Source organism: Callorhinus ursinus, unplaced genomic scaffold (genome assembly GCF_003265705.2).
Source record: "Callorhinus ursinus isolate GAN/ISIS: 27379988/994484 unplaced genomic scaffold, GSC_fseal_2.0 scaffold8, whole genome shotgun sequence".
Classification (NCBI taxonomy): Eukaryota; Metazoa; Chordata; class Mammalia; order Carnivora; family Otariidae; genus Callorhinus; species Callorhinus ursinus.
The window spans coordinates 27,371,067-27,388,099 of record NW_027397070.1 but is presented as its reverse complement, the minus strand read 5'-3'; the positions used below and the strand labels follow the sequence as shown (position 1 = coordinate 27,388,099).

General features: G+C 37.7%; 1 protein-coding gene across 4 annotated transcripts in view; it reads left to right on the top strand.

Annotated features, from left to right (window-relative positions):
* The window catches only part of TXNDC16 (thioredoxin domain containing 16), a 117,553-nt gene extending 101,595 nt beyond the window's left edge, over positions 1 to 15,958 (top strand). For 3 of the 4 annotated variants that reach the window (XM_073895225.1, XM_073895224.1, XM_073895223.1), the window contains one exon: positions 13,828 to 15,958. In XM_073895225.1, coding sequence (XP_073751326.1) covers positions 13,828 to 14,090 — 263 coding nt within the window. In that variant the 3' untranslated portion in view covers positions 14,091 to 15,958. The remainder of the gene's footprint in view (positions 1 to 13,827) is intronic. The other variant, XR_012378987.1, reaches the window with a different exon arrangement.
* The last annotated feature ends 1,075 nt before the right edge of the window (positions 15,959 to 17,033 follow it).

The following is a 17,033-nucleotide window of genomic DNA, read 5'->3' as shown; positions in this document are numbered from 1 at the left end:
TTACCACACTTTGAGAGACAGTTTGGACTCTGGGGTGTTGTAGCTACTCCCAGAAAAGCCTGAATCTGTGATTTGGTGCCATGTGTATCTGTTTTACCATGCTTGCTGCACATCTTAATTTATGTGAAATTGTGACCATTGGCTATTCTTATTCGAGATTTCCATTTAACCTTCAAGTTCTCAGACCGTTCTTGGTCTTGATTTTCTCATTTATAAAATTGGGATAAAAATTATACTTAATGCATGGGATTGTAAAGATTAAAAGAATAATGCCTGGTACAAAGTAAAGGTTCAATAAATGTTAGCTGTTATTATCAATACTAATTTGATAATAAAGCATTTATTATTCATATATATGAGAATACAGTTTTATTTGCAATTGAAAACATCCAGGACCTTTGCATAGTTTTCTTAGCAAATAATTAGCAGAATTGAGATGCCTACTTTCAGACATTTTGCCATCATGTCAGACTACTAGGCTGCAGTGCTTACCTTAAAAAACAAATATGCTAAATATTTGTTACACTTTAAGTTGGACTTTCCTTAAAGATACTTTAATGTTGGGGTGCCTGGGTGGCATAGTCGGTTAGGCATCTGCCTTCAACTCATGTCATGATCTCAGGGTCACTGCTCAGTGTGGAGTCTGCTTCTCCCTCTCCCTCTGCCTCTCCCCACCATTCATGCACATTCTCTCTCTTGCTCTCTCAAATAAATAAATAAAATTCTTTAAAAAAGATACTTTATCTTCATGTTGCAAACTATAAACAGTTATTCTTACAATTCCTTATATTTAAGAAAATATTTTATTTCCTGGTCACTTTTGAATCTGCTAACCCAGCAATAGTAATTTTAAATATCAACTATAGGTGTAGCCTAAACTTAATACCCTCCTGATGTACCATGTACTAGGATTTCATATAATTGAGTTTACATGAGGAAATTATATAACCAGTATAGATAAACTGGAGAGAGGGAAAGACAGCCACACACCAGTCCAACTTCAGCCCCAGCAGTGGGATAGGGGCAGACATCCAATCTGACTGCAGACCCTGCCCAGAACAGAAGCTTCTCAGGGGACAACACAGGGAAAGTGCCCCCATGCTACTGTATCTCTGGCAAATACCTGGTCCTACTCAAGCCCAGTGTGGCCCCAGAGTGTCCCACGAACAACACAGGGATTAATACCTGTCCACCACTGGCAAAGAGCCATTGCAGATGACTGCACTGAGGCAAAAGCAGCTCAACAACAATAGTAGGACACAAGCAACACATATAGAAGATATCCGTGAAGCGCCAGGTTCTGGTGAACAAGGGACATTGGAGTGCAGGGCACTACAAGACCTCTTTTTCATAAAGCCACTATTTTCAAGAGCAGGAGACATAGCTGAGTTTACTAACACATTGAAACAGTTCAACAAAAAGGAGTCAGAGGAATACATCACGAATGAAGGAATAGGACAAAATCACAGCAGGAGAGCTAAACAAAATGGAAATGTCATATGCCTGACAGAGAATTTAAAGTAATGGTCATAAAGCTACTTGCTGGACTTGAGAAGAGTGGAGGACCTCACTAAGATCTTTAACAGAGCTATAAAACATAGAAAAGAACCAGTCAGAGATGAAGAACTCAATAACTGAAATTAAAAATATACTAGATGGAATAAATAGTAGACTAGAGGGAGCAGAAGAATGGATTGGCAACTTGGAGGACGGAGTAATGGGAAGCAATTAAGCTAAACAGGAGAGAGAAAAAAATAATAAAAAATGAAAACAGACTTAGGGAACTCAGACACCATCAAGTATAATAACATTTGCATTATAGGGACCCCAGAAAGAGAAGGGGGAGAAAAAGGGCAGAAAGGGCAGAAAATCTATTTGAAGAAATAATAGTTGAAAAATTCCTGAATCTGGGGAAGGAAACAGAAATCTAGATCCAGGGGGCACAAGAGCCTCCAACAAAATCAACCCAAAGAGGTCCACACTAAGACACATAGTAATGAAAATGGCAAAAAGTAGTAATAAGAGAATTTTCAAAGCAGCAAGAGGGAAACCCTGTAAGGCTATCAACAGATTTTTCAGCAGGAATTTTGCAGGCTACAAGGCTGTGGCATGATATATTCAAAGTGCTGAAAGAAAAAAATCTGCAGCCAAGAATATCTGGCAAGGCTATCATTTAGAATAGAAGGAGAGAGAGTTTCCTGGACAAAAGTTAAAAGAACTCATGACCTAAAGGGGACTCTTTGAATGGAAAGGAAAGACCATAAACAGGAGTAAGAAGAGTGGGAAGCACAAAAGCAGTAAAATTAAGTATATCTGTAAAAATCAGTCAAGGGGTGGGGAAAAGATGGCAGAGGAATACGGGACCCTATTCCAACTGGTTCCCGGAATTGAGCTGGATATCTACCAGACCACTCTGAACACCCATGAAATCAGCCCGAGATGTAAGAAGATAGCTCTGGATCTCTACAAACAGAATATCACAGGTGGTTGGTTTCAAGGTACTAAGCAGGGGACCGTGATTCCGCAGGCAGATATCAGAGGATAAACGGAAGGGGGAGGGAGCTGAGCCATGGGGATCCTATACCACCGGTGAGCGATAGCCTCCCTGCTGGGGACAGGGCACAGATTCGCAGACCAGTAGCGACGGGGCAAGGACTTTAGGGCAGCCCCCCAGACAGAAACCCGGAGCAGTGGGGCTGCGTGTGCAAACTGGGGGCGGCTGGCAGTTTTAGAAGCACAAAGGGCCCCAACCTGGAGGCGAGGACTGGGAGCACTGCTGAGGGGCGCACAACCCAGGCCGCTGCAGTTTATAGCAGCACAGACAGAAATGGAGATAGAGTGGCCTGGAGAGCTCACCGAAGAACAGATGCGATCTCTTTGCTCTGAGGCAGAGGGTTGGAAATGATCTCTTCTGCTCTCTTGGAAGAGATGCGGAAAGCCGCCAGGGAAAGCCACCAGAGAACAAAAGCCCCAAAAAACCGGTTTTCACTGAGCCCATCCCCCGCCACAGGGGGCAGGGCAACTCTGCCCAAACAGGTTTGCCTGAGTAACAGTGTGGCAGGCCCCTCCCTCAGAAGACAGTCTGGAAGAACAAGAGAACAGCAACCCTAAAGTCCCTAGAAAACCGATGCATCTTGCTTGGGTTGTCGTCAATAATTTGGACTCTGTACGTTACCTCAACCACCCCTCAACAGAATGATTAGGAGGAACCCCCAAAATAGGAAAGACTCAGAGACTGTGACCTCTGCCACAGATTTACAAATGGATTCAGATGTAACCAAGATGTCGGAGGTGGAATTCAGGGTATCAATTGTGAAGAAAATAGCTTGGATGGAGAAACTGATTAATGGCAACATACATAGAGTCTCTAAGGGCAGAAATGAAAGCTGAATTGGCAGAACTTAAAAATGCTATCAATGAGATCATCCAATCTAATCTAGATAATCTAACAGCTAGGGTAAGCGAGACAGAAGAATGAATTAGTGATCTAGAAGACCAGTTAATAGACAAGAGGAAAAAGAGGCGACCAGGGAAAAACAATTCAGAATCCATGAAAATAGAATCAGAGAAATAAGTGACACCATAAAACGTTCCAATGTCAGAATTATTGGGATCCCTGAGGGGGTGGAGAGAGAGAGAGGACCAGGAAATATATTTCAGCAAATCGTAGCTGAGAACTTCTCTAATCTGGAGAGTGAAACAAACATTGGTGTCCTAGAGGCAGAGAGGATCCCTCCCAAGATCAAGGAAAATAGACCAACGCCCTGGCATGTAAAACTTGCAAACCTTAGAACCAAGGAAACCATCTTAAGGGCAGTTAGGGGGAAGAGATTCCTTACGTACAGAGGGAGGAACATCAGAATAATGTCAGACCTATCCACAGACACCTGGCAAGCCAGAAAGGGCTGGCAAGACATATTCAGGGTACTAAATGAAAAGAACATGCAGCCAAGAATACTTTATCCAGCAAGGCTGTCATTTAGAATGGATGGAGATGCAGAGCTTCCAAGACCAGCAGAAACTGAAAGATATGTGACCACTAAGCTGGCCCTGCATGAAATATTAAGGGGGTTCTATAAAAGGAGAAAGACCTCAAGAGTGATTTAGAACAGAAATTTACAGAGACAATCTATAAAAACAAGGTCATCACAGGCAACATGATGACAATAAATTCATATCTTTCAACAATCACTCTCAACATGAATGGCACAAATGCTCCCATAAAATGGCACAGGGTTGCAGACTGGATAAAAAGACAGGACCCACCCATAGGCTGTCTACAAGAGACTCATTTTGAACCTAAAGATACATCCAGACTGGAAGTGAAGGGATGGACATCCATCTTCCATGCCAACGGACCTCAAAAGAAAGCTGGGGTACCAATTCTTGTATCAGAAAAATTAGATTTTAAACTAAAGACTGTAGTTAGAGACACAGAAGGACACTATATCATTCTTAAAGGGTCTATCCAACAAGAAGATCTAACAATTGTAAATATCTATGCCCCCAACATGGGAGCAGCCATCTACATAAGCCAACTGTTAACCAAAATAGTCATATTGACAACTATACGTTAATTGTAGGAGACCTCAACACTCCAGTCTCAGCAACAGACAGATCATCTAAGCAGAAAATCAACAAAGAAACAAGAGCTTTGAATGACACACTGGACCAGATGGACCTCATAGATATATACAGAACATTCCACCCTAAAATAACAGAATACTCATTCTTGTCGAGCACACATGGAACTTTCTCCAGAATAGACCACATACTGGGTCACAAATCAGGTCTCAATCGATACCAAAAGATTAAGATTTTTCTCTGCATATTCTCAGACCATAATGCTTTAAAAGTGGAACTCAATCACAAGAAAAAATTTGGCAGAAATTCAAACATTTGGAAGCTAAAGACCACTCTGCTCAAGAATGTTTGGGTCAACCAGGAAATCAAAGAAGAACTTAAACAATTCATGGAAACCAATGAGAACAAAAACACACCAGTCCAAAACCTATGGGATACTGCAAAGGCGGTCCTAATGGGAAAATATATATCTATCCAAGCCTCACTCAAAAAAATAGAAAAATCCCGAATTCACCAACTAACTTTACACCTTAAAGAGCTAGAGAAAAAGCAACAAACGATTCCTAAGCCACGCATTAGAAGAGAAATAATTAAGATTAGAGTAGAGATCAATGAATTAGAAACCAGAAACCCAGTAGATCAGATCAACGGAACTAGAAGTTTGTTCTTTGAAAGAATTAATAAGATCGATAAACCACTGGCCAGACTTATCCAAAAGAAAAGAGAAAGGACCCCAATTAATAAAATTATGAATGAAAAGGGAGAGATCACGACTAACACCAAGGAAATAGAAACAATTATTAGAAATTATTATCCACAACTACAATGGAATATTACTCAGCCATCAGAAAGGATGAATACCCAACTTTGACATCAACATGGTTGGGACTGGAGGAGATTATGCTAAGTGAAATAAGTCAAGCAGAGAAAGTCAATTATCATATGGTTTCACTTGTTTGTAGAACATAAGGAATAACATGGAGGACATTAGGAGAAGGAAGGGAAAAGTGAAGGGTGGACATTGGAGGGAGAGATGAACCATGAGAGACTATAGACTCTGAGAAACAGGGTTTTAGAGGGGAGTGGGATGGGGGGATGGGATAGCCCAGTGATGTGTATTGAGGAGGGCACATACTGCATGGAGCACTGGGTGTTAATATGAAAACAATGGATCGTGGACCACCACATCAAAAACTAATGATGTATTGTTTGGTGACTAACATAACATAATAAAATTTTAAAAATTTTTAAAGTGAAAAAACTACAAAAAAAGTTATTATCAACAACTATATGCCAATAAATTGAGCAACCTAGAAGAAGTGGATGCCTTCTTGGAAACCTATAAACTGAAGCCTGAAACAGGAAGAAATTGAAAACATGAATAGGCCAATAACCAGTAACGAGATTGAAGCAGTGATCAAAAATCTCCCAAAAAACAAGAGTCCAGGGCCTGATGGATTCCCTGGGGAATTCTATCAAACATTCAAAGAAGAAATAATACCTGTCCTCCTGAAGCTGTTTCAAAAAATAGAAACAGAAGGAAAGCTTCCAGGCCAGCATTACCTTAATCTCCCAACCAGGCAAAGACCCCATCAAAAAGAATTTCAGACCAATATCCTTGATGAATATGGATTCCAAAATCCTCAACAAAATCCTAGCTAATAGGATCCAACAATACATTAAAAGAATCATCCACCACAACCATGTGGGATTTATCCCAGGGATGCAGGGGTAGTTCAACATTTGCAAGTCAATCAATGTGATAGAACACATTAATAAGAGGAGAGAGAAGAACCATATGGTTCTCTCAATTGATGCAGAAACAGCATTTGACAAGCATCCTTTCCTGATTAAAACTCTTCAGAGTATAAGGATAGAGGGAACAGTCCTCAAGTTCATAATATCCATCTATGAACAACCCACAGCGAATATCATCCTCAATGGGGAAAAGCTGAGAGCCTTTCCTTTAAGATCAGGAACATGACAAGGATGCCCACTCTTGCCACTATTGTTCAACATAGTACTAGAAGTCCTGGCAACAGCAATCAGAGAACAAAAAGAAATAAAAGGTATTCAAATTGCCAAAGAAGATGTCAAACTCTCTCTCTTCACAGATGACATGATACTTTATGTGGAAAATCCAAAATACTCCACCCCCAAATTACTAGAACTCATAATAGCAATTCAGTAATGTGGCAGGATACAAAGTCAATGCACAGAAATCAGTTGCTTTCTTATACACTATCAATGCAACTGTAGAAAGAGAAATTAGAGAAATGGTTCCATTTACAATAGCACCAAAAACCAGAAGATACCTTGGAATAAACCTAACCAAAGAGGTAAAGGATCTATACTGTAAGAACTACACAACACTCATGAAAGAAATTGAAGAAGACACAAAACGATGGAAAAACATTCCATGCTCATGGATCGGAAGAATCATGAACATTCTTAAAATGTCTGTGCTACCCAGAGCAATCTATACCTTCATCGCTGTCCCGATCAAAGTTCCAATGACATTTTTCAAAGTGCTGGAACAAACAATCCTAAAATTTGTATGGAATCAGAAAAGACCCTGAATCACTAAGGAAATGTTGAAAAAGAAAAAGCTGGGGCAATCACGTTGCTCGGTTTCAAGCTATATTACAAAGCAGTGATCACCAAGACAGCATGGTACTGGCACAAAAACAGACATCTAGACCAATGGAACAGAATAGAGAGCCCAGATATGGACCCTCAACTCTATGGTCAAATAATCTTCAACAAAGCAGGAAAAAATATGCAATGGAAAAAAGACAGTCTCTTCAATAAATGGTGCTGGGAAAATTGGATAGCCACATGCAGAAGAATGCAACTTGACCATTCTCTAATCCCATACACAAAGATAAACTCTAAATGGATGCAAGACCTCAGTGTGAGACAGGAATCCATCAAAATCCTAGAGGAGAACATAGGCAGTAACCTCGGCCACAGCAACGTCTTTCAAGATACATCTCCAAAGGCTAGTGAAACAAAAGCAAAAATGAACTTTTGGGACTTCGTCAAGATAAAAAGCTTCTTCATCAAGATAAAAAGCTTCTGCAAAGAAAACAGTCAACAAAACAAAGAGGCAACCCACAGAATGGGAGAAGTTATTTGCAAATGACACTATAGATAAAGGGCTGCTATCCAAGATCTATAGAGGACTTCTCAAGCTCAACACCCAAAAAACAAATAAGTCAAAAAACGGGCAGAAGACACGAACAGACACTTCTCCAAAGAAGACATACAAATGGCTAACAGACACATGAAAAAATGTTCATCATCATTAGCCATCATTGAAATTCAAATCAAACCACACTGAGATACCACCTTACACCAGTTAGGATGGCAAAAATTGACAAGGCAAGAAACAACAAATGTTGGAGAGGTTGTGGAGGAAGGGGAACCCTCTTACACTGTTGGTGGGAATGCAAGTTGGTACAGCCACTTTGTAAAACAGTGTGGAGGTGCCTCAAAAAATTAAAAATAGAGCTCCCCTATGACCCAGCAATTGTACTACTGGGTAGTTACCCCAAAGACACAAATTTAGTGAAAAGAAGAGCCGTATGCACCCCAATGTTCATAGCAGCAATGTTCGCAATAGCCAAACTGTGGAAAGAGCCGAGATGCCCTTCAATAGATGAATGGATAAAGAAGATGTGGTCCATATATACAATGGAGTATTATTCAGCCATCAGAAAGGATGAATACCCAACTTTGACATCAACACGGATGGGACTGGAGGAGATTATGCTAAGTGAAATAGGTCAAGCAGAGAAAGTCAATTACCATATGGTTTCACTTATTTGTAGAACATAAGGAATAGTATGGAGGACATTAGGAGAAGGAAGGGAAAAATGAAGGGGAAATCGGAGGGAGAGATGGACCATGAGAGACTATGGACTCTGAGAAACAAACTGAGGGTTCCTTAGGGTAGGGGGGTGGGGGGATGTGTTAGCCTGTGGGTAGTAAAGAGGGCACGTATTGAATGGAGTACTGGGTGTTACACGAAAACAATGAATCATGGATCACTACATCAAAAACTAATGATGTATTGTATGGTGACTAACATAACATAATAAAATAAATTTAAAATATCAGTCAAGGGATTCACAAAATAAAAGGATATAAAGTATGATACCATATACCTAAAATGTGGGGGAAGAGGAGTAAAGAATGGGTTCAAACTTAAGTGACCATTAACTTAATATAGACTACTGTATGCATAAGATGTTATATATAAACCTAATGGTAACAACAGATCAAAAATCAGTAATAGATATGGAAAAAATAAAGCAAAAGGAATCCAATACATCATTAAAGAAAGCCAGTAAACCATGAGAGAATAAAGCAAGAGAGGAAAGGAACAAAGAGGAACCACAAAAACAACCATAAAACAAATTAACCAAATGGCAATAAATAACATACCTATCAATAATTGCTTTGAATATAAATGGACTAAATGCTCCATTCTAAAGACATAGGGTGAGGGAATGGATAAAAAACAAGACCCATCTGTATGCTGCCTATAAGAGACTCATTTCAAATGTAAAGACACGTGCAATTTGAAAGTGAACCAATAGAAAAGCATTTACCATGCTAATGGAAGTGAAAAGAAAGCCAGGGTAGCAATATGTATATCAGACAAAATAAGCTTTTAACCAAAGAGATAGAACAATTGTAAATATTTATGCACAAACATGGGAGCACCCAAATACATAATAGCATCTAGTAACAAACATAAAGGAAGTAACCGATAGTAATATAATAATAGTAGGGGACTTTAACACCCCAGTCACATCAATGGATAGATCATCCAAATAGAAAAATCAACAAGGAAACAGTGGCTTTGAATGACACATTGGCCCAGTTGGATCTAACAGATATATTCAGAACAGTCTACCCTAAAACAATTCACATTCTTTTCAAGTGCACATAGAACATTCTCCAGAATAGATCACATATTAGACCCCAAAACAAGTGTCAACAAATTAAAAAAGGCTGAAGTCATACCATGCATTTCTTCTGAGCACAACTCTATAAAACTAGAAATTAGTTACAAGAAAAAATATGGAAAGAACACAACTACATGGAGGTTAAGTAACATTCTACTAAACAATGAATGGGTCAACCAAGAAATCAAAGAGGAAATAAAAAAAAATAGAGACAAGGAAAATGAACACATAATGGTGCAAAATCTTTGGGGTGCAGCAAAAGTTCTAAAAGGGAAGTTTATAGCAATAGAGGCCTACCTCAAGAAGGAAGAAAAACCTCAAATAACCTAACCTTACACCTAAAGGAGGTAGAAAAAGAACAAACAAAACCCCAAACGAATAGAAGGAAGGAAATAATAAAGGTCAGAGCAGATATAAAGAAAATAGAAACTAAAAAAACAATAGATCAGTGAAAATAGGAGCTGGTTCTTGGAAAAGATCAACAAAATTGATAGACCTTTAACCAGATCATGAAAAAGAGAGAGAGAGCACTCAAAATCAGAATAGAGGAGAAATAAGAACTGACAGCACAGAAATATGAAGGATTATAAGAGAATGTTATGAAAAAGTCTATGTCAACAAATTGGACAACCTAGAAGAAATGGTTAAATTCCTAGAAACATGGAACCTCCCAAAACTGAATCAGAAAGAAATAGAAAATTTGAGCCAGCAATGAAATTGAATCAGTAATCAAAAGATTCCCAGCAAACAAAAATCCAAATGGCTACACAGGTGAATTCTACCAAACACTTAAGGAAGAGTTAATACCTTGTTCTCAAACTATTAAAGAAAAGAGAGGAAGAAAGGCTTTCAAATTCATTCCATGAGGCCAGATAAAGACCCTATAAAAAAAGAATCACAGGCTAATAGCTCTGATGAACATAGATGCAAAAATCCTCAACAAAATATTAGCAAGCTGAATCTAACAACACATTTAAAAAATCATTCACCATTATCAAGTGGGATTTATTCCTGGGATGCAAGGGTGGTTCATTATTCATGAATCATCAGTGTGATACTTCAAATCAACAAGAGAAAGGATAAAAAACCATATGATCATTTAAATAGATGCAGAGAAAGCATTTGACAAAGTACAACATCCATTGATGATAAAAACAACAAAGTAAGCTTAGAGGGAACATACTTCAACATAATAAAGGCCATACATGAAAAACCCACAGCTAACATCATACTCAATGGTGAAAAACAGCTTTTACCCTAAGGTCAGTAATAAGAATGTCCACTCTTACCACTTCTATTCAACTTAGTACTGGAAGCCCTAGCCACAGCAATCAGACAACAAAAAGAAATAAAAGGCATCCAAATTGGTAAGGAAGAAGTAAAACTGTTACTATTTGTAGATGACCCGATACTATAGACTCCACCAAAAAACTGCTAGAACTGATGATGAATTCCATAAGGTCGCAGGGTACAAAGTCAATAAACAGATATCTGTTGCATTTCTATACACTAACAATGGAACACTGGGTGTTATACGCAAACAATGAATCATGGAACACTACATCAAAAACTATTTTGTAATGTATGGTGATTAACATAACGTAATTTTAAAAACCCCCAAAACAGTGAAATAGCAGAAAGAGAAATTAAGAAAACAATTCCATTTAAAGTTGCACCCAAAATAATAAAATATCTAGGAAAAAACTTAACCAAGCAGGTGAAAGACCTGTACTGTGAAAACTATAAAACATTGATGAAACAAAGACAACATAAACAAATGGAAATGCTCATGGGTTGGAAGAATTAATATTGTTAAAAATGTCCATACTACCCAAAGCAATCTACAGATTTTAATGCAATCCCTATCACAGTACCAACAGAATTTTTCATAGGAGTAGAACAAGCAATTGTAAAATTTGTATGGAACCAGAAAAGAACCTTAATAGCCAAAGCAATCTTGTGCAAGAAGAACAAAACAAGAAGAACAATCCCGGATTTCAAGATATACTACAAAGCCGTGGTAATCACGACAGTATGGTACTGGCACAAAAATAGACACATAGATCAATGGAGAATAGAGAGCCCAGAAATAAACCCATGATTATATGGTCAATTAATCTTTGACAAAGAAGGTGAGAATATGCAATGGGAAAAAGATGGTGTTGGGAAACTGGACAGCTACATACAAACGAATAAAACTGGACCACTTTCTCACACCTTAAAATGGATTAATCCATTTTTAAGGTGTGTCCTTAACATTATTAAGGACATAAATGTGAGACCTGAACCATAAAAATCCTAGAAGAGAGTACAGGCAGTAATTTCTTTGGCATTGGCCATAACAGCATTTTTCTAATGTCTCCTGAGGCAAGGGAAACAAAAGCAAAATTAAATTGTTAATTAAATTAAACTATTGGAGCCCAGCAAAATAAAGGACTTCTGCATGGCAAAGGAAAAAATCAACAAAACGAAAAGACAGCCTACTGAATGGGATAAGATATTTGCAAATGACATGTCTGATAAAGGGTTAGTATCCAAAATATATAAAGAACTTATACAACTTAACACCCCCAAAATAAGTAATCCAATTAAAAAGGGACAGAATACATGAATAGACATTTCTCCAAAAAAGACATCCAGATGGTCAACAAGACATGTGAAAAGATGCTCAGTGTCACTCATCGTCAGGGAAATGCAAATCAAAACCACAATGAGATATTACCTCATACCTGTCAGATTGGCCAAAATAAAAAATACAAGAAATTGCAAGTGTTGGCAAGGATGCAGAGAATAAGGACCCCTTGTGCGCTGTTGATGGGACTGCAAGCTGGTGCAGTCCCTGTGGAAAACAGCATGGAGATTCCTCAAAAAAATTAAAAACAGGCACCTGGGTGGCTCAGTCATTAAACGTCTGCCTTCAGCTCAGGTCATAGTCCCAGGGGTCCTGTGATGGAGCCCCACATCGGGCTCCCTGCTCTGCGGGAAGCCTGCTTTTCCCTCTCCCACTCCCCCTGCTTGTGTTCCCTTTTTCATTGTGTCTCTCTCTGTCAAATAAATCTTAAAAAAAAAAATTAAAAACAGAATTACCATATGATCCAGTAATACCACTACTGAGTATTTACCCAAGGAATATGAAGACAGCGTCTAATTCAAAAAGATATATGCACTCCTATCTTTATTGCAGCATTATTTACAATTGCCAAATTATGGAAGCAGACTGTCCATTGATAAGTGAATAAAGAAGATCTGTGTGTGTACACACACACACACACACACACACACACACAGAGGAATATTACTCAGCCATACAAAAGAATGAAATCTTGTCATTTGCAACAACATGGATGGATCTAGAGAGTATAATGCTAAGTGAAGTCAGTCAGTCAGAGAAGACAAATAACCCACATGATTTCACTTATACGTGGAATTTAAGAAACCAAGTGAACAAAGAAAAAAGACAAACCAAAAAACAGACTCTTAACTGTAGAGAACAAACTGATGGTAACCACAGGGGAGGTGGGTGGGGGAATGGGTGAAATAAGTGAAGGGGATTAAGAGTGCACTTATCCTGATGAGCACTGAGTAATGTATAGAATTGATGAATCACTATATTGTACATTTGCAACTAATATAATACTATGTTAACTATACTGGAATTAAAAAAAAAAAGTTCCAGTTCTTTGGGATAAAGTTGGGTAGGGTGGAAAGCAGGAGGCTTTTTCATTTTAACTTCTATCTGTATGTAATCTCATTACAATATTGCTATTTTTTTTTAAAACCTCAACAAGGGTTAACTAGTTGGGAGATTTTGGACCTTTTTTCCCCTCTATTAATACTAATGTTTAGGGGCACCTGGGTGGCTCAGTTATTAAGTGTCTGCCTTTGGCTCAGGTCATGATCCCAGAGTCCCAGGATTGAGCCCCATGTCAGGCTCCCTGCTCAGCAGGGAGTCTACTTCTCCCTCTGCCCCTTCCCCCACTTGTGCTCTCTCGCTCTCTCTCTCAAGTAAAACCTTTTTAAAAAACAAATGTTTTAAAAAAAATACCTTTATTTAGAATAGCTTGCAAATATATAAAAAAGTGAAAATGTCTAGTAATGACAAATGTATCAAGTTTCTTAGACAATGACAATAAAAAAATCTAGATAAGTAAAACTGATAAAGCCTTTACTCCTACAAATATATTTTTCAAAATATAATATTTTCTAGTATTTATATGATGATTTTATAGCTGTTCATTATTAACCTTTGGTTATATCTTCCTTGCAGCAATTTTACCTGCTCAGGAATGGAAACCTCCTCTTCCTGCTTATGATTTTCTAAGTATGATGGATGCTGCCGCATCTCAACATCCCACAAGGAAAGATCCTGAGTGTACAAAAGAAACAGATGCACAGGAGAATGATAAAAAACATGAAGATAAATCAGCATTCAGAAAAGAACCAATTGAAACACTGAGAATAAAGCATTGGAATAGAAGTAATTTGTTTAAAGGAGAAAAATCATTTAAGCATGATAATAAAGAGTTATGATGCTCTAAAGAGTTATGAGCTGGTTTCATAGGGCTGTGGAGAGCTTTACAAAGTCTTTTTAGTTTATTTGATAGATTGAAGAATTTATTAAAAAATAATATTAAATCATTTCAAGTTTCTAGACCAGTTTTGTCCGATGGAAATATAATGTGAGTCATATATGTAACTTAGAATTTTCTAGTAGCACATTTAAAGAAATGAAAATGAGCAGGTGAAATTAATTTTAATCTTTCACCCAGTAAGTATACCAAAATAGCTCAGTTAACATAAAAATTATAATGAGATATTTTACATCCTTTTTTTCTATCAAGTCTTCAAAATCCAGTGCATATTTTACCCTTACTGTACATTTCACTCCAGAGTAGCCACACATGGCTAGTGACTGCTGTAGTGGATAGCTCAGCTCTAGACAAAAACTGGTGTACTTAATTTAACTTAGTTCTAGCCATGAATTAGAATAAAAATGCAACTCTAGTTTAATCACAGTCAGTTCCACAATGGTATCACACAGCTGGAAATTGTATTTGTTTTGTTGTAGACATGATGTTAAAACCAGTGTTTTTAAACCAGGGAGCAGTTTTGCCTCCCAGGGGACATCTGGCAATGTCAAGAGACATTTTTGCTTGTCATGACTAGGGTTGTTACTGGCATCTAGTTGGTAGAGGCCAGGAATGCTGCTAAACACCCTATCATGCATTGGACAGCCCCTCATGGCGAAGAACTATCCTGCCCCAATGTCACTAGTACCAAGGTTGAGTAACCCTGTGTTAAACTAACCTGTGGTAAAATGTTCTTTTGCTCAGTTATGTCTGAAAAAATCTCGAATATTAGAGATAAATATTAGGTGGTCTTATCCTGATTATTATCTGGACACAACCATGTCTTTTATTATAAATTCATTTTTATAGTATTTTTAAAAGGTGATGAGATAACTCTAAAAAGGACTCAGAATTTTATATATATATATAGTTATATATGATAATATATATCATTTAATTATAATTTAATATAAATTATAAATTTATGTAATTATATATAACTATATAATTGGTGTGTGTGTGTGTATAAAGGTATATGAGATAGATATATATGTGTAAAGGTATATAAGAAAATCTTAAAACCTGCTCTTAATTCTATAAGTTATATTGCTAAATTGAAGAGGACTTAGACATTCTGCTATCCTCTTCACAAAAAGAGAGGCTCCCTCCTCTGAACCATGTGTGAAATCTACCTTTGTAAGATTCGGACAAATCAATTGGTCTCCCTCATCTATCTAATGAGAGGAGAAGCCATAGGGCCTCATCTATATAGTGAGGGAAAGATCAGCCAAAGAATTAATTTTTATTCTAAAAGCACTTACTTGTCAGACTGATCTGTTTGTAGCAGTTGTCTCATTTTCACTCCGTGCATTTTTTTTCTTGAGACATTTGTTGAGAACATCCTACTTGGTGCTCCACTGTATTTCTCCCTTTTAATACCTAATATCTTGTTCTTAAAATTTTCTGCACATACAGTTTGCCTAATGCAACTGAGTTCATAATTGGAATCTAAAAAAGCAAAAATAGCTGTATTTCATTCTAAATAGATCACTTGCTACTGTTCACACCCCTTCCTTGATATTTTTTCTCTAGCATGTAATGCATATTATTTCAGTTCATTCTCATTTGTTTTGATTTCTAACATGGGAGATATGAGAATGAACTGTAAATATAGTTTGTAGTCATAAAACATTATTAACCTAACCATTAGAAAATGCTAATTAACTATAAGCACACAGAAACATGAAGTTGATTAGTTATTGTACCATAGCCAGCAGTTCTGACAGTTGTTAATAACATGTTCTCGTAATTTTAAATAAAGTATCTGGATTTCAGGCTACCTTCAAAAACTTCCTTTAACCTCTGTCATGCCCTCTATTTTACCACTTACCTGTATCTATTGGGTTTCTTTGGTTGCAAGCAACAGAAACTTAAGCAAAATGGAAATAGTGGGTAATTCATGGAGTTAGAAGAAAGAATAAGCCACATTTAAAAACAATAGGAAACAAGGCTGTTCTGGGATCTCTGTGTGAGGAACCAACAGCTCAGTGATGAATCAGTTCCAACTGTTTTCTATCTTTTGTGACTCAGGGAATCCTAGGAAACTTGCTTAGGGGAAGAGTGGGCACTTTATTTGGGAGCCCTTACCAGACTTCCACAATGCAGAAGAGGTAAATCTCACAGAAGAAATCTAGATTTTGTTGACGAAAAAAAAAAAAAAGAGTGAATGTAGAGAGGGTTTTCCCATGACACCACTTGCTGTTCTTCTATCTTTGTATCCTTTTCAGGTCTTTCTGCCATATCCTCCTGTTCATTTTTGAGAGCTTTAAAAGCCCTCTTTCTAACTCCAAGTGGTTGGAGTTTTCCTCAATGTTCCCCTGATCTGCTATAAGACTTGGTCACTTCATATGTACATTCTGCAGAATATCTCTCACGAATCAGATTCTTTCACCCTTCCCTGCTTCACCTGTGCTAGAAGGTAAACATCCTTGGTCCATTGCTTCCAGCTCTGGGATGAAACATTCCATGGATAGTTTTTCAAAATTCTTAGAGTTCTTCAAGCAAGTTTACACTGCTTTAAAAAACTAATTAAACATGTGCATAAGCAGAACAATGGAGTTTACAAATCAGTAAGTGTCTATCTTTGAGACTAGAAAGTAATCAAATAAATACATCTTAGGAGCTATGCTTCTCCTTAATATGTAGAAAGCTGCATGAGAATGTTACCCCCATCCTAACATCAAGAAAAAAAATCATAGTTTTTCTTACTCCCCATCAGAGAAGGCAACCAAAGGAACTGAACAAGACCTTTCAAGTGGAGACAGGATATATGAATGGTTTCCCCTTTGGCAGGGAGTATAATACTAAAGCAAGTAAGAAGAAATTATCAAGAACTTGGAAGAGC